The 18811-nt window shown below is 40.9% G+C and overlaps 1 protein-coding gene across 37 annotated transcripts in view; it reads right to left on the bottom strand.

The window, feature by feature from the left end:
- Positions 1–4077: 4077 nt before the first annotated feature.
- BLTP1 (bridge-like lipid transfer protein family member 1) overlaps positions 4078–18811 on the bottom strand; it is a 102223-nt gene continuing 87489 nt past the window's right edge. For 20 of the 37 annotated variants that reach the window (XM_083460286.1, XM_083460320.1, XM_083460318.1 and 17 more), the window contains 17 exons: positions 17673–17834; positions 17424–17563; positions 16583–16763; positions 14767–14970; positions 14154–14333; positions 13746–13883; positions 12364–12624; positions 11756–11906; positions 10766–10923; positions 10017–10209; positions 9597–9814; positions 7916–8167; positions 7220–7423; positions 6782–6976; positions 5422–5556; positions 4963–5128; positions 4078–4704 (listed from right to left, as the gene is read on the bottom strand). In XM_083460286.1, coding sequence (XP_083316412.1) covers positions 4488–4704; positions 4963–5128; positions 5422–5556; positions 6782–6976; positions 7220–7423; positions 7916–8167; positions 9597–9814; positions 10017–10209; positions 10766–10923; positions 11756–11906; positions 12364–12624; positions 13746–13883; positions 14154–14333; positions 14767–14970; positions 16583–16763; positions 17424–17563; positions 17673–17834 — 3155 coding nt within the window. In that variant the 3' untranslated portion in view covers positions 4078–4487. The remainder of the gene's footprint in view (positions 4705–4962; positions 5129–5421; positions 5557–6781; positions 6977–7219; positions 7424–7915; positions 8168–9596; positions 9815–10016; positions 10210–10765; positions 10924–11755; positions 11907–12363; positions 12625–13745; positions 13884–14153; positions 14334–14766; positions 14971–16582; positions 16764–17423; positions 17564–17672; positions 17835–18811) is intronic. The other 17 variants (XM_083460297.1, XM_083460321.1, XM_083460295.1 and 14 more) reach the window with 1 other exon arrangement.

Raw genomic sequence — 18811 nt, 5'->3', positions numbered from 1 at the left:
CACTTCTTTCCAAATTTGCTTATCATTACTGATTATATTCAGAAGCAATTAAAATTACAGGAAGTGCTGACTGCACAGCTAAAACAGATGCATTCTGACACATCCAGCAGGAATCTGACAGTCATTTTAATAATTCTGTTCTCTGATTGTCTTTGCCTTATCCAATGAAATGAATAAGAACAAGATACATATATGTATAGCAATTAGAGAAGACTACACAAGTTTCCAGCATCTATATTCTTACACACCAACAATAAGTTCAGCCTGTGGTTGAAACAATGAACATAAATGCCTTACCAGCTGCTGATCCTCTAGTTCAGTGATGGCCAAACCTGGCCCTCCAGCTGTTTTGGGACTACAATTCCCACCATCCCTGACCACTGGTCCTGTTAGCTAGGGGTGATGGGAGTTGTAGTCCCCAAACAGCTGGAGGGCCAAGTTTGGCCATCACTGCTGTAACTGATGGATGCTGCTAAGTTGGTCTTCCCTTTTCTGTGATGTTCTTCTTTGTATGCAAAGTATACAAACTCCCAGTGGCTCTTGATTCCCTGGCTATAACATTTTAGCTTGCCTGAAGGAGTTCAGAAGCTTTGGGCAAGTTTTTTTCATTGGGCAGAATACTTTTGGACCCATGTTGACATTCACATTGGGTTTGAAGGCACTTTTTAGTGATATGTGTGAAAATGTTATTCCAATGTTAATATGCTTTATTTTCTACAGTCCCTGGCAAATCAAGCTGAAATCCTCCTCAACCTGTCCTCCCTCATCCCCAAATTTTATAACTAATTTTAAAAAATGAGGTGATGAAAATATCAGAAGCCATCAAGACCAGCAAGGATCTTGGATGGTTTGAAAAAGATAAATTGTTTTAAGAAATCCCTAATATTAAAATGTTTTATTTCTTCAGGATGTTCTGGACCCTGGGCCTACCTGGCAGCGAGTTGTTATGCCAAATCCAAAGTTCAGTCCACACAAGCAAAGTCCAAAGATCAGGAAACACAGTCCAGGGTCACTCCAAGTCCAGGATAGTGTCCAGAGTCAAACCCAAAGCACAGTCCCGTAAAAGTCCAGGAGTATCCCAGTCAAAGTCCAGCAACACAGGCAGTTAAGCAGACCCAGCACCTCAGTTCTGCTTGCCTTTTGTTCTTGGCCTGCTAATTGCAGCATCTGGGCTTGATGAGGCAGGTGACCCTCACCTGTTTCAAGCCAACTTCAGCTGAGGAATCAAACACCTCCTCTCAGAGCTAATATGTCCCAGCTGGCCAGCTAGGGAGCTGAGCTGTGGATCTTTTTTTCTTACTATAATTTTTATTTAATTTTCTGTTTTACATTTTAGAATATTCATTTAAACCACCTTAAAATATCAATGACTTCCCTGCTTCTCTTTTCATAGTTCATTTTGCAAAACATAAATCCCTGCCTATTTTACATAAACTAAACCATTCAATATTCCATTATTACATCCATCAAAACTTATTTACACTGTTGATTTTATCTTAATGCTGCCAATGTTTTCAAGTATACACAATCCCCCCCATATATTCAATAAACATCTTCTTTAAATGTATGTTCTTCTTGTTCTCTTATTCTATATGATAGGTCTGCAAGCTGCGCATATTACATCAGTTTAAGTTCTACTTTAGTTAAATTCTACTTTAGTTGGGACCTTGCTCGTTTTCCATTTTGGGGCTAACAAAACACGGGCCGCATAGTGGCATACAAAAATAACTTTTTGACACCTGGGAATTTCCAACTGAATTATCCCCAACAAAAAGCACGCACACACACACACACACACACACACACACACACACACACACATATAAATGTACTTTTAAACATTTTTTTCAATTCATTATGAATTATTTCCCAATACTCTTTTACCCTTTTATATGGGAGCTAGGCTGTGGTTCTTGGCTGCCTCAGCCTCCTGGAGCGTCCCTCCTGCTGCTCCCTACGCCTCAGCCTGCCGTGTTTCGTGCAGAAAGGGGGCCCTTTGGTGATGGGTCCAACAGCTGTGGTTCCTATGCACTGACCCCAATCTCCTCTTCATCCTTCATCACCCTGAGAGCACTTCCTTTCCCAGTCCCACCTACACCTCTTGTAAAGACCCCCTTCCCATCGACCTGCCACTTCATGACACGGGATTCCCAGAGGGTATTCTGATTTGTTATCCATCTCTTGGATTAGTTGTCTGGGTCAATCTTCTATATCTCTAATGGGAGGCAGGTCCTCACCCTTCCAGATTGGTTCAACCCCTGGCTTCCTCAACCTCGGCCCTCCAGATGTTTTGAGACTACAGTTCCTATCATCCCTGACCACTGGTCCTGCTAGCTAGGGATCATGGGAGTTTTGTAGGCCAAAAACATCTGGAGGGCCGAGGTTGAGGAAGCCTGTTCTACACAGTGACAGGGAAGCAAGGTCCTTATGGGAGCTCTAGGGCTCACTACGTTTTGCCACTTAATTCACTCCTGGCCAGAAGGGGTGGAATTAAGTGGCAAATTCTCCCTCCCCCTCATTCCTCTGGACTTCAAGGGAGATGTACTCTCAGTTCCTTCAGCAAGTCCAGACTTAGTATTAGAGCTGCAGGAGGCCATGGGTGTAGCGTCTGTCTGAGACTTTCAAAATTCTGATTTGTTTGCTTCATTGTAAATGATTATTTAGGAAGGTGTCACAGCACAGCCAACTTCTCAAAGCTACTACAGTGGTACCTCGGGTTACATATAATAATAATAATAATAATAATAATTTATTATTTATACCCCGCCCATCTAGCTGGGCCTCCCCAGCCACTCTGGGCGGCTTCCATAGAAAACAGAAATACAGTAAAATATCAGTTACAGATAGGTAGCCGTGTTGGTCTGCCATAGTCAAAACAAAAAAAATTCCTTCTAGTAGCACCTTAAAATATCACACGTTAAAAACTTCCCTGAACAGGGCTGCCTTAAGATGTCTTCTGAATGTCAGGTAGTTGTTTATCGCTTTGACATCTGCTGGAAGGGCGTTCCACAGGGCAGGTGCCACTACCGAGAAGGCCCTCTGCCTGGTTCCCTGTAGCTTTGCTTCTCACAATGAGGGGACCGCCAGAAGGCCCTCGGCGCTGGACCTCAGCGTCCGGGCAGAATGATGGGGGTGGAGACGCTCCTTCAGGTATACTGGACCGAGGCCGTTTAGGGCTTTAAAGGTCAGCACCAACACTTTGAATTGTGCTCGGAAACGTACTGGGAGCCAATGTAGGTCTTTCAAGACCGGTGTTATATGGTCCCGGCGGCCGCCCCCAGTCACCAGTCTAGCTGCCGCATTCTGGATTAGTTGTAGTTTCCGAGTCACCTTCAAAGGTAGCCCCACGTAGAGCGCATTGCAGTAGTCCAAGCGGGAGATAACCAGAGCATGCACCACTCTGGCGAGACAGTCCGCAGGCAGATAGGGTCTCAGCCTACGTACCAGATGGAGCTGGTAAACAGCAGCCCTGGACACAGATTTGACCTGTGCCTCCATGGACAGCTGTGAGTCCAAAATGACTCCCAGGCTGCGCACCTGGTCCTTCAGGGGCACAGTTACCCCATTCAGGACCAGGGAATCCTCCACACCTGCCCGCCTCCTGTCCCCCAAAAACAGTACTTCTGTCTTGTCAGGATTCAACCTCAATCTGTTAGTCGCCATCCATCCTCCAACCGCCTCCAGACACTCACGCAGGACCTTCACCGCCTTCACTTCAGGTTACATACGCTTCAGGTTACAGATTCTGCCAACCCAGAAATAGTACCTCGGGTTAAGAACTTTGCTTCAGGATGAGAACAGAAATCGTGCGGCAGTGGCACGGCAGCAGCGGGAGGCCCCATTAGCTAAAGTGGTGCCTCAGGTTAAGAACAGTTTCAGGTTAAGAACGGACCTCCGGAACGAAGTTCTTATCCTGAGGTACCACTGTATCTGTAGGCAAATCCCATGAATGCTTTGGGCAAAATGCTGGTCACACTGAATTTAGTGTTAACAGTTTTGTCATTATTCGCCTGCCTGCCTCACTCTCAGCACTCCTATGATAACATTTTTAAAAAAATAATAATAAAAAGACCAGCATGTTGACATTAATTTTTATTCCAAGTATAACAAACTTAAAATGATTTAGCACTATAGCAATCACGGTTCCATAAATTAAATACATATAGAATTTATACAATCTACATTGACAAGAAAAAGCCATTCAGGGAATCACATTATCCAAAAGGGTTTTTTCAGTGTTATGGCAAATAAAAGTTATGAAAATTCACAGTTAATCTGTAGCTTAGAGATGCAAAATATTGCACATAATACAATTGTGAATGCTAAACAGCAGCTTTACAGTTTTTCTTCACAAACATTGGTCATGTAGTACTAGACTGAATACAAAATGGCATCATGTACACCACGGTAAACAGTTATTCACAACGTCAATCAAGTTTTAAATAAAGTAGCAAAAACTGCTGGGTTCTTTCAGTTGCCCTGTTAATTCAGTGATCTTCTTTATCTTTTCCTTTTCTTTCTTTCTCATCCTGTAGTGCAGTGCCAAGCTTCTTGATAAGAACTGACAGAACTTTGTCCAGTGGATCCATGACCCCACGCTGAAGCCATTTAGGAATAGTAGTTCTTGCATGATGGAAGCCTAGCTTCTGAAGAATGTAGTCAACACCTACTGGGTCAATTTTTCTTCCAGTCCAGGAGATTAATCTAAAAGTTAAAATATGTTAGCATTGTCAATATCTGAACATGCAAATGAAATAAACATGACCACTGAGAAGGGGAGAAGGGGAGAGAGAAAAAATTAGGGCATGGGGAACAGAATGAAGTGGCTGCAATGCTAAACAGAAGCACTCCGCACTGCAATGTAAGGTTCCCTTGCTTCTCTCTCACTATGTAGAACCAATCTGGAAGGGTGGGAACATTCCAATTTTCCCAATTTTACTGCAAACAGAATGACACATTTACCTGAGTGTGGGCTCCAGGTGCCATGTATTGCAGATAAATTCTCTCCAATCCACAGTAGTGTAAGTAATACTTTCTTCTGCTCCCTTCTCAGCGGAGCTCTCATCAAGTACACTGATGGGGCTTTTCTGTCCCGGCCGACTAGAAAAAATACGAGGTGGAAAGATGGCTAGAAAAGGGTAAAAACAGTAAGGAATAGATATTAGATTTCTTTAAACTGCAGATTGAATTGTTAATGTAATGACCAAAGATGTTCCTAATTATAATTACTATTCATTAAATTTCTATATTGCCCTTCACTCAAAGATCACAGGGCAGTTTACAATATAAAAATAAAAGCAATATAGTTACAAGACATGTTTACATATAGTATCTTAACTGTAGTTACAAAAAAGCTCATTTTAATGTGCTAGGTTTGTGAAGTGTATCATTTCCAAATCATCCCGAAATTGATCTACATACCTTTCTCCTTTTCTTTAAGATAAGCCGATACGAGGTCATGCAGAAACATTATCAACTCAGCATCCATAGTTACGCAGATGTGATCAGTGAATTCTGTAACGACACTGCACTCCACTTTTGGCTTAGCACTGGGATCTGTAACAAAATGTCATAATTTTGGCAGAGGTGATTTGCATGCAAACTTTTTAATGGCAAATGTTAAAATGCGGTAGTATTTAAAAAGTGCTAATCATTTGCAGCGTGATCTTAAAATAAAAATCCTACTGATACATTTGGCATCTCTTCTTGGCGAGGCAGGTGCACACTGACTTCAAGATGCTATTACAACTAGTGCTCTGCACATCTCCAAACAGAAGTTCGAAACCAGGAGTGGGAACTGGATCTGGCTGGTGGACCAGATTGTTATCTCCCCTGCCCTTCGGAGGTCAAGTCTGACAAGTGGGGTGGAGACACCCATCTGCCAGTCACCTGATATCACAATTATATCACGTGACTATTTTGCCCACAGGGATCTTCAGAATCCACTTTCAAAGTGGTATTTTAAGCAGTGCTTTGAAAGGGACTTTTGAGAATTAAGCTAAAGTTCTGATATTTGGGTTTTCAGAAGCCTCTTTCAAAGCGCTGTCTTGGCCCAGGGTTTTGTATAGGGCTTTGCAGGCCCCACTCACCAGCTTATTGGTGATGCCAGCAAACCTCCTTTACCTAACCCCACTCCAGATGCAATGCTTGAGGTCAGGTGTAGTGCAGGTAGCTGTAGTTTGGGTGAAATGGCCTTACAGGTCAAATGAGAAGCTCTAATGAGCCTAATTAGGCCCACACACCAGAAGTTCTAAATAGGACGCTAGTACAGTGCAACTGGTGTCAAGGAAGCCCATTAAATGGTATATATGCCATTGCTTGTGGGATCAGAGAGACTGCAGACTTACTACAGTGGACCCTCGGGTTATGTTCCCTTCAGGTAACGTAACTTTCAGGTTGCGAACGTGGCAACCCCAGAAGTGTATACTTCCACGTTTCGCTGTGCGTGCATGTGCAAAAGTGCTCTATCGTGCTACGTGTGTGCGCAGAAGCGGCACCTCTAGATGTGGACTTTTCGGGGTACGTACGGATCCCCGGAACAAATTAAGTTCGTATCCGGAGGGTCCACTGTACTTTCTTTCCTTTGGATTAAACAGTTAGAACTGATCTAATTTTTCAGCTATTGAACCGGATTGTTAAATGGTCTACATCACAAAAAAACAGTTTATATGTTTAATGCTGTTATGCCAGATTATCTCAGATTTTGAATAATACTCAATTAACTTTTCATAAGGTATGAATTAGGTTTGTAGTTCAGAAGGTATAGCACATCACACTTTACCTTGTAATAAAGGTTCCTGTGGCTGTTGAACGTGAATAGATTTGAAGTCCAGCTGCATCCTTGGTAATGCAAAGATAGTTTCGGTCTCATGATTGTAACTGGAGCCTCCTCTGAATCCACTTAACAAACTAGAGCTTTTCACTGTTGTGCTGTTCTCTGGGTTATTTGCATCAACATTTCGGAGAAGGTTCAACTCTGCAAATACAAAGGAAGCAGAGCTACGTTTTGATTTCACTGGGCTTCGGATTGTTATCACTGCTACTCACAGATCATTTCAGATACTATAACTGAAATTAATTCAGCATAGTTCTGCTGAACTCTGTAGTCTATGCGGTTAGTATGCTGCTGCCCCACCTTCTTTCACTTTGAATTGTAAATCCATGCAATTCCACCAGCAATAACCAGATCAGGAAGCAGAAATGTGATAGAAGAGCTCACCTTCATTCCTTGTGGCTGTAACATAATTGAACCACTCTTTCACACTTGCCACTCCATGTGGTGGGTTTTCATGGCGCCTCCTTGTGATCTTGGTGATGGTTGCCATTGGGCTTTCCAGGGCTCCACATGGCTTTGTGACCATAGTATTGTGACCCAAATGGAAGTCTAGTGTTTGCACAACATAGGTAGAATGTTCACTAGAACCTGGAGGGGTGGGGGTGGTTTAAAAACACAGTTATTTGCTTACTGAAGAGCCTAATCATGTTGAATGTAATTTTTAACAAAAAAAAGTGTGGTTTGCATAATTACAGAGCATGTATGCAATAATCGGAAGTAGAGAAAAACTCCCACCATGTATTGTATCAGATATTTATTTTGGTATTTTCCTTTGTCTGGAGACTCTTGTCAGTATCTAGACATGCAATCACTAGCCTCATAGAATACTAGACTGTCACAACCACAATTCATCTAGCTTCAAAAAGTCATGGAAAAAAACCTTTCCTGTTCCTGAGTAGTCATTGGGTTATAAACTCATTGGTCTGATGATTCCACATGCAGCCAAGCTTTGGCCCAAGAGGTCAACCCATAGTATGGAGTTGTCCAGCCCAGATCTTTGCACTTAATGCGCTTGTGGAATTTACAACTTAATAGGATAAAAAATATCTATAAACAGAAAGCAGAAATATGTTTTGATACCTTCTTGCCAAATTTTTTGTGCTTCTGTCCAAAAGGCAATATTAGGTTCTTCAAGATGAAACAGAGCCCATGATTTTGAACGAAAATTAGGTCCATGGAAACATGCCAATGTCATGTGATTTCCATGCAGGCTCATAGAGCCTCCAAACTGCATTCCATCTTCCGGTAAAGGAATCTGAAATAAGGATATGTGGCACCCTGACACCACCTTTAAAACTCCTGGCCAATGACGATGATGTGCTGCATCCAGTACTGTGGAGGAAAGCATACAGAAGAAACAGTGGCATTAATATCTACTTAACAGAATCTCTGCCTTTCTGTGTGTGTCTCTCTCTAGGGAATCTAAAACTTCTGAGCCTATATAGAAATATACACATTATTATATATACGTAGGTCAGGCTCTTTCAAAGCTGAAGGTACATTTATTGCAGAGAGATCAGCAGCAGTGGTATGAACGGATTCTTGAAACTATCTATAAAACTTAGATTACTATTTATAAAACTTAGATTACCCCCATATATAAACATAAAAAGAGCTATACTACTAAATAAAAATATGCATCTCAATAGCATTTTTAAATGAGTGTGTTTAAAAAATGCATGTGAAAAACCACAAGAACATGGACTAAAGTCTTTTGAGGTGAAGTTCCATTTTCTTTTACCCAAAAGGAAGTAGCTTGAAGTACAAAGTACTTCTAAACATCTAATCTACACTTGCATCAAAAACGAAGGCATAAAGAATGAGCACGCACTTTACAACTCTGCATACCACTTCACTTTCTCATACACTGGTACTCTGCATACCAATTCACTCTCTTAAGACATGGGTAGCCTGCCTAAAATAAAGTATTATTTTGATTGAGTAGGATGTCTCTTTTGATGCAAAGTGCTTGCTCATCTTTTGTGCCTTGCAATGCTGATGTAAGTAGATTAGATGTTTAGAAGTACTTTGTGCTTCAAAACTCCTTCCGTTTGTAGAAAAGAAAAATGAGTTTTCATCTCAAAGGACTTATGCCAAAGTTCTTGCGGGTTCTCACAGCAGGATACATATATTTTTTTAACACACACATTTAAAAATAGAGATGTTTTTGAGATACACATTTCCGGGCTTGGGGATGCAAGGTTTGTAGGCTCATAATACTCACATCTCTGCTTTGTATTTTAATGCAAGTCTACTTCCCTCCACTGTCCCAACAAGCCCTGAATTAATAGCCTTTGGTTAAACTATATTATCCCAGGACTACTTGCACCCGGCATGCTCCTATGCAAGAAGCCTCTGGGCTGTATAGTTTTTATCAAGGGCTTCTAAAATCAGGGGGGAAAAGATTGCCCAGCCACTTGCTACCACATTATCAGTAGCAGCCAGGTTAAGCGGGGTGGGACTTTTAGAAGACATCTGAAGGCAGCTCTGTTTAGGGAAGTTTTTAATGTTTGATTCTATTTTTAATATTCTGTTGGGAGCTGCCTGGAGTGGCTGGGAAAACCCAGCCAGATGGGCGGGGTATTAATAATAATAATAATAATAATCTGGGTAGGAGTTGCTTACAACATCTCATTTTTGAGACTTTGGAACCCGCAGTACCAACACCCCTAGTTAAATTATTAAACACTGTTCAAGCGTATCATGAAATCGGAATATAAAACTTAATTACGAAATGGGCTAAAGCAGTTTCGATACATACATTGCTGGTGTGAGCTTTTCTCTACAACATGGACCACACTCTTTGGGGGAAGATAAGGAACAGGCCCCCATGTAGACAAAGCTCTCTTGCTGGTATCAAACTGCTGAGTAAAGAATTCTTGGAGCTTCATTCCTATTTTGATGAGGTCAGGTGTGGTTGATCGGGAAATCATTACTTGAAAAATATCCCACTTCAAATCTCCGTGGACAAATATCTCACTGAAACATTGAAATGAGATAATATCCCTTGTGAATTCATATTGTTTTACTTGGTTATAATGAGAGGATCGTCAATGTATATAAATGTAGCAACTACAGTAGAAATGGGATAACAGCTTAAGAAGGCAATTTTTAAAAATAGCTTTGATTAGAAACCATACGAGCAGAAATGTACACCATTAGATATGACAAGAAACCTTACCTTTTATCAGTAATACTGGATTCAAAAGTATTGTAGAGATTAACTTTCCATTCATCTTGCAGTTTAAGGTCTGCATTACTGAAAATGCCCATTAGGATACTGGACCCCATGTAATCAACCCGTGCTTCAGTAGAACCCATGGTAATCTGAATTTTGTGATTTGGCTGCTGATTGGGATGTTCTGAAATATGAGCTAAAAAAACAACATTTGCATTATATGGGAACAAGATAATATCTGGCCCGCCTCTCCACCATGGTTTGCCGATACACAGCCCAATCCATGTCATAAGATTTGAGGTCTCTCCCAGCTCCGGATGACAATAGGAGAGTGGATCACTTGCAATATGAGAATTGGGTTGCCTGAGACAGCTGCTTTTCTGTAGCACACCTGCTCTCTACTTTCAGCAAACTTTCTAGTGAGCATGGGCAACTGACAGTTTCCTGCTATTAATAACTGAAATGTGCCACAGAATTCAGCTCAAGATTTGAACAGCACAGTGGAAGCTGCCAGGCAAAAACTGGACACAATCTAGCCAAAGTTGTGCATTTCTTAGGCCCAGTAACTTCAATGAGAGAGGCTTTAATAACAGGCTAACGTTCACATTAAAAGCCATACAACTTCTATGGGTTTGAAGACTGGATTGTAGCCTTTCTCTGCCAAGGAAAAGTGTATGTAAAAATCAAAACAAATGATTGACTTATTGTGTGCATGCACACATACAGACACACACACTGACATTCCAACTTACCCACCATCTCCAAGGCATTAACATCTATGGTACCTCCAACCACTCCACCTCTAGAATCCAAATGTGACCTCCCAAGACCGACTGACATGCTAATTTCCCGATCTCTATTACTGCCCACAGATAAACGGCCCTGGCTTTTCAAACCACTAGTAGTCCACCTAAAACAGGAACAAAAATGAGAAAAATACATTGTATGCCATCTCTGACTCTCATATGTCAAAAATAAAAGTTGGGGAAAGCATTTAAAACTTTAAAAGTAACTTAAGTATTATGGGAATTGTTCATTTTTTCTAAATCATACATGGGCATAACAAAAAACAAGGAAAGTCGAGTGCCAAAATTTAAATTTTAGAAAGGAAATATATTTATGGATCTAGATGACAGAAATGTTTCTCTTTTTTTCCCTTTCTTTTCTTTTTTACTGACAAGGTTAACATGTTTAATTAGAGAAAAATCTTTTCCCCCTTCAAAATGTAACAACATTTAATACAGACACAAAATGAGAAAATAAAAAAGAAAGAATATAAGAAGAGAGAAAAAGAGGAAAAAAATAATACTATACATTTCATATATGTAAATGCCATATATTTACAAACTCACAAAAAAGAACAAAAACATTACTGTAAATTAGCTAAAAAAGACTTCCAAATATTTTCATTTACTATATCTATTCTTTCCTTTATAATGCACAGTCTCAAATTAACTTAATTATTTTCGTACGTCCAAACATAATATCATTTCCACCTTTTATTTACAAGAATCGCTCTAGTTCTACCAGGAGAATCTTATTCTTACAATAATTTTGTTAGATATTCCTTAAATATTCTCCATTCTTTGTATACATTCTGTTTAGATTGATCTCTTACTCTCCCTGTCAATGAGAGAAATGTTCCAAGCATCTCACTTAGACTACTAGAAGAAAAGGTCGCACAGACATACACACATATTTGAAAGATTTCTTTTGATTACAGGAATCAGAAATTTACTTACGTAGTATTTCCCATTACATTGCTCATGTTCATTTGGACATTCAATTGCTTCAAATTCATAACAAACACAACCAGCGTTTCCCATGGTGTCACTTGCTGACTTCCAACTTTGTTTGATTTATTAAATGGAGTTGATGTTTTTGAGACAGTATCTAGAATGAAACATCATCAGACTTTGTAAATTTAATATTAAAAAGTAATAATGACATGCCAGTTTTAGATACAATTTGTTTCCACTACTGTGTGAAATTTGTTAGAAAACGTTTCAGTAGCGGTGATGACTTCATGGGGGGAAACTTCTTACCATTATATATTTGTATGATCTTGTGGAGCATCTCTACACCAGCTCCAGCAGTGGCTAAAAGCAAAGAGTTGTCATGCAGAAATAGTCCACACGACTTGAATCAATTTCCAAATTCGGCTTCAAAGGAACGGCTAACATGACATCATCTCCCAGTGGCTGATAATAGTGACATGATGGTTGTCACAGCTGATTAAATTCTTGCATACAATCGCTATAAATCTGAATGATATACGGCATGACCCAAAGATATTATTACACAGCAGCATGCGAATTAAAGCAGTAAAAGGAAAGAATGATGTTCGTACCTCTCTGGGGAACTGAAGAGTCTGACACACTCCTGGATCTTGAAACAGCTGGAGATTTTAAGTTATGTGCTGCTGTTCCAGGTGACATATTGCTGTTTGTGCTGTGCTCATTGAAAACATTAGGGGACTGAGCCATGTGCGTAAATGAGGCGGACTGGCTTGGCTGCTCCCAGGTTCTACAGTATGCTTTTCGCGATGATTCAGGAGACATGTGCTGGTTTACTCCTTCAATAGAATCTGGTGTCCCCGGGCCAGATGCTACTGAGAAATAAAATACAGTGGTACATCGGGTTACATACGCTTCAGGTTGAAGACTCCGCTAACCCAGAAATAGTACCTCGGGTTAAGAACTTTGCTTCAGGATGAGAACAGAAATCGTGCTCTGGCGGCGTGGCAGCAGCAGGAGGGCCCATTAGCTAAAGTAGTGCTTCAGGTTAAGAACAGTTTCAGGTTAAGAACGGACCTCCGGAACGAATTAAGTACTTAACCCGATGTACCACTATAAAGCTTACGTTACCATTCCGTGCACTGAATGGCAGGTTATTATTAGCCAAAAGCAAATGTTATCAGTTTGTCAAAGCGTGTGTTTCTCCAGTGTGACCTTGTTTTTTATCAGCCCATCCTATATCAAATTCGTCACAGTTGCAAGATACAGAAATTAACGAATTACTAAGGGTGGGATCCAATAGTGCACCAGAGTGTGTGCACAGAAGTCACTCCCCACCACACAACCTGCTCTAGAGGGTCCCCCAACCTCCCAGGGCAGATCTTGGGTATGTGTGATGGGGTAGAGAAGGGAAGAGAGAAAGCCCCATTAGTACAAATGAAAGTATGTTGTGCAAGCGGGACACCATACTTGGATATACAGTGGTGCCCCGCAAGACGAATGCCTCGCAAGACGAAAAACTTGCTAGACGAAAGGGTTTTTCGGTTTTGTGTTGCTTTGCTAGACGAATTTCCCTATGGGCTTGCTTCGCAAGACAAAAACGTCTTGCGCTTTTTTTAAAAAGCCGCTTGAAGAGGCACAGTTGCGATGGACCGTGCTTCGCAAGACGAAAAACATCGCAAGACAAAAAGACTCGCGGAACGAATTCTTTTCGTCTTGCGAGGTACCACTGTAAGCTTAAGAGTGAACCCTGTTTTCAAAAAAAGTTCAGATTCAAGGCCAAGACAAATCATACATATATTAAACACACCTTCGCTGCTTACTTCCATCACAGACTCCACCACAAAAAATGTTCACAATATTAACTAATCATATTGTTGAAATACGGCAAAAGAATGCATGAATGAATGAATAATTAAATAATAAAATGAGCAAACTACAACAGCTAAAAATTCTCTACATTGTAATCTGGATTATTATTATTTTAATGACTTACCGGGGAGATTTATTGTTTGGTCCCCGAGAAAGAGGCGTCTTGCAATACTCCTCCTGTACCAGGCTCTTGGAAATGCTAAAATCTCACTTAGTCTCCTCATGTCATATTTAAAGGAAGCAGATCCTATATCACACACAGCTAATAAAAGAATTAAAAAAGTAAGTATAAAACCGGATGTGCAACAATACGCTCCAAAGTGCTTTCCTCCTTTTTAAGTAAGTTTTGCTAATTATATTTACATAGTATATTTACATATTGCTTCACACAACCAGAGGCATCCCAAAATGATTTACAATAATAAAACACGTAAGAAATGCTAATTACTGTTACACCCATAAATGCAATGGAGCATATACAACCAGGCTGCATGGTGGCCTAGGTCCAACATTAAACAAGATTGATAAATACCAGATATGTTTATTAATGTAGTATCCATTTTGCTTGTAGATTTGCTTGCAGACATGCTCTCAAAAAAGGTAGCACCTCCTGAACGCCTTATTCTTGAAAGGCTAACTTTTACAAACTCCAGATTGATGCTCAACGAATCTTTACGACCAGTAACTGATGAGGGTTCTTCGTCTACATTTCCTGAAACCATAAGGAACAACATAACAGTTTTCACTTGTTTTGAAGGACCCTAAGTTGTTCTTTCTAGTGCCTGCAGATTTCAGCTTAGCACAAAAAGACATAGGCACTTTGGACTGTGTAACACAAACTGTTGATAATAGCAGCTATATATCTCATTTGTTCTTTAAAAAAATTGTAAAAATCAGCTAGGAAAGATTTTGCATATACTAGTGGAAAGGGCACTAACACACCCATGAACTCTATGAAATGCATACACAGAAAACTGCATCTTTAATGTATGTTCACATGTGTTGAAATGATTAGCTTTTCATAGAAATAGAAAAACACTTTTTGCAGAAACTCTTTTGTATTTCTCTTAGAACAGCCCTCCCCGCCCCACCAAAGCTTAAGAACAACCAATACACTTTTGTGAAATTTTATATTCTGCAATTACCTAGGGATCCTGATCCAGAAGACAATCCTGCTACACTGGACTTTTGCTTCCCTGCTCCATACGGATGAAACACATAGAGAGAGAAATCGGACATGCAGGCAGTGAAGCTCAGACCTGAAGAACTGCTGCTAGCACCTGTCAAATCTGACTGGCTACTACTATGCCGTGTTCTGCCAAAAGGGCTGCCCAGTCCAGGCGATGAACCTATAGTGCAAAATGAAAGAACAATTTAAAAAACAGCACAGCCCCCCATAACCCTCTAGGTATTCAGCAGGGAGCATCTATACTTACAGAGGCTCCTCATGCAATGTAGAAACCTGCCTTTTCAAGATTCTGTTTCACGCTGAAAGCCTTCATGGGCAGAGCAAACTGGACTGTAGACGGCTTCCCTCCATTATTGCGCTTATTTTCACTTACATATTCCACTTACTTGTGAGTATAATGCCCAAATAGGACTATATTCTAGGTAAAAGGTAAAGGGTAAAGGGACCCCTGACCATTAGGTCCAGTCGTGGCCGACTCTGGGGTCGTGGAGCTCATCTCGCTTTACTGGCCAAGGGAGACAGTGTACAGCTTCCAGGTCATGTGGCCAGCATGACAAAGCTGCTTCTGGTGAACCAGAGAAGTGCACAGAAACGCCGTTTACCTTCCCGCCGGAGCAGTACCTATTTATCTACTTGCACTTTGACGTGCTTTTGAACTGGTAGTTGGCAGGAGCAGGGACTGAGCAATGGGAGCTCACCCCGTCACAGGGATTCAAACCGCCGACCTGATCGGCAAGCCCTAGGCTCAGTGGTTTAGACCACAGCGCCACCCACGTCCCTTCTCATGCAATGTAGAAACCTGCTTTTTCCTTCAAATTAAAAAAGTAGCTTTACATGAGACAAAACAATCTACAACTCAAATTCCCATTCTGATACATGCAACAAATTATTATTTATGTGTACATGGTGCTTTACAGACAACAGAAACAAAATTTTGATGAATGTTGCCCTTAGGATATTAAATCTAAATTCTGACAGTGAGGAGATAACTGGAGAAACAGAACGAAGATCGAAGAGATGTTCCCCCCTTCTTAAAAAAGTAAATCACTTAAACATTTAAATGTTTCCAAAGAGGAAATAACAATGCACTGAATACTTTGGTTCAGTGTTACATGCACAAGCCTCAAGGCTCATGCACATCCCTCGCCTCCTCTTGCACAGGAGATTAAAAGCTTCAATTTTCAATTAGCTGAACCCAGACAAACCTTAGTGTTACCTATGGTTTAAGGCAGGCATGTCCAAAGTCCATTTCAGGGCCTAATGTGGCCTGCTGGTCGGTTTAATCAAGCCCCTGTGGCTGCCCATCTCCTGGGGGTAAAACACCCCAAAAAAGCTCAACAACTTCAGTCCTTCAAGCCAACTTAAACTGTGGCTGGTTCTTCTTTCCCTGAACCATAGCTAACATTAACTACAGTTCTCTATTTGCACAAAATTAGAATAATAGAATAATAGAATTGTGGAGTTGGAAGGTACCACAAGGGTCATCTAGTCTAACCCCCTACAATGCTGGAATCTTTTGGGCAACATGGGGTTTGAACCCATAACTCTGAGATTAAGAGTCTCATGCTATACTGGTTTCTGCAGTTTGTTGAAAATGGAAAATGCAGCTGTGCCAAATAAAGAAATATCAGACGGGGGGCGGGGGGGGGGGGGGAGCTCATCCAGGTTAATTCCTGAAGTGAATCTAAATGGAGCCATACCATAACTGAATTGTTTTGCACACCTCTGAATAACTAGAAATGTAACAGGATTTTTTAATTTCATTTTTTTACCTGGCGAGACAGTTTTAGAAGGCATCTTAGATCCACTTTGCATAGCATTTTCCGTAGGACAGCTTGTACCTAAAGTTTCTAGTTCCCCTCGATTCGAAGAAAATACAAGATCAAGGGAGGGAAGTTTCAACATGCATTCTACCCGTGACACAGGTAAGCAGCTGAACTTGATCTGTGAAGGCTGAACAAGAGAGAAACACATTTTTAGGACACATATCAAACCATATAATCAGAACAGAACAACTACCAGCATCTTCTGTTAACTTTTCTTTTATGCCTTTATGTGAGTGGACTATAATGATAGCCACTTGGCGGTGACATAGCACCCACTGGAGAAGACATCATTCAGCTCCAAGGAGCTTACCATATAAAGTCTGACAGCAGGGAGAAAACAGTAAGGAATAAGGTAGTTAGTATCTTCTCCTAACCAAAGTGATATTGTTTGTGCAAGAAATGCTTGGAGGAAAACTTCCATATGAGCAAATCAAGAAATTTAGGTTGCTTTATCACACTTCTCTTGTAACAAAAATGACACATGAATGAGCCTGTCTTAGGCTTTTATCTGTGCTAGCAATGCCTGGATTATAATTCGGACAACTACACTAAGCGCACAGATTGACTGTCCCCTCTCTAGCTGTTTCCGCAGTCTTCAGATTTAGCTATATTGTAAATTCCTTGGAATAAGGGTGGGATACAATGTAACAAATCAAGATATTAAGGTGTCAGTTCTTCCCCTTTAAACATTTCCAAAAAACTGTGTAACACATACAAATAACTATCAGTTTTGCCATTGACTCTAATGGGGCATGAACTGCCCTCAATATGTAACTCATGTCCTCACCTGGACTCTTACATAAACTACAACATCAACAGGGAAGGATGAATATGCCGATGTTGATGAAGATACTAAGGAGGCTGTAGATTCTTCCAAAGGGTCTTGCATGTCAAACTGCCCCATATCCTCATCCTGTGAAGTGACAGCTAAAAAAGAAAAGAAAAAAAGAACCAAGGATATTATTAAAACAGAAAGGAACATTTTAATGGAAGTGGATCATAAAATAAAAGATGTGGTAGAAACAATCTGTGATACCTGCATAATTCCTTTCTATTGGAGTTATAGGAATTGTTTCAAGGGCCTTCTCCAGGAAGTCTAACAGGCAGGGGCTAATCACCATTTCCTCTGGCAAGGACTGGAGTGCAACCCAAGCGTATAGTTTTGCTGTTTTTACACCACCACTTCCTTTTCCTTTGGCTGAAAAGTTTGAGGGGGAAAACGGTTTAGTGGAATACTAATTCAACCATTTCAATTAGAGTACAAATTAAAATACAAGGTGCGTTTATTTAAGTCAGGATCACTCAAACCATTCTGGATGATTAAGACAACAATTTACTCCTGTCCAATGGACTAAATCCCGTGAGGTTTTCCCATGTACAATGTTGCTTCATGTTGATTCAACTAAAACATATTTCAGTGCTTTGTCTTCAGCTCTGCTAACTCCTGCTTTCAGCACTCTCCCCTCCAACAAGCTGCCACTGCTGTTTCCCCTCCAATGCTTGCAGCTTGGTCCCACAGGAAGAAGTTCCTTTTGGCCTGCCTTATAGGTTTCTGATAGTGCCAGCCCCACCCATCCCTGCAGGGAAGAAGGTAGCCTCTAGACAGCCACTGATGAGAGAGATTGTGAGGCAGGTGCCAACTGTGCACATGCTTTGGACATGAGTACAGTGGTCTAAACGTTAGTATTTTGCTCACTGCTGCTGCAGCCAGCAGCCTGAAGCAGATGGGACTGACAAGGGAGCTGAGGAGACACAATGAACAATGGAAAAAAGAACAAATGGGGAGGAGTAGAAAAAAATCCTGTAAGACTTTCACAGGCAGCAACAACTAAGTAGAGACGAAGAGTGAGGCGAAAGTCTCTGGTAAGGAGGAGGGAAAAGGCTGAGATAAAACCACACTGAGGAGAAAACACAGTAAACCACTCAAGTCTCAAAAGATCAGGAACCAACCAGAGACATGGTTGTTACCTCACAACACACTCACACAAAAACGCAAATAATAATGCACAAGCCTGAGAAGTAGAAAACAAGACAAAGAACACACTCTAAACATCTGCTTCAAGTAAAGGCAGGAATGAACTGAGACTTCAGAGGGAAAGAAATCCAGAAACTTTCTTTGCAGCAACAGCAGTCTCACTTTCAAACGCTAGGGGGAACTCAAGTCCCAGGTATTAC

Source organism: Podarcis liolepis (genome assembly GCF_965112155.1).
Source record: "Podarcis liolepis genome assembly, chromosome: 9".
In the NCBI taxonomy this organism is placed as follows: Eukaryota; Metazoa; Chordata; class Lepidosauria; order Squamata; family Lacertidae; genus Podarcis; species Podarcis liolepis.
The sequence above is the reverse complement of the archived record's forward strand: the minus strand, read 5'-3'. Positions and strand labels throughout refer to the sequence as shown.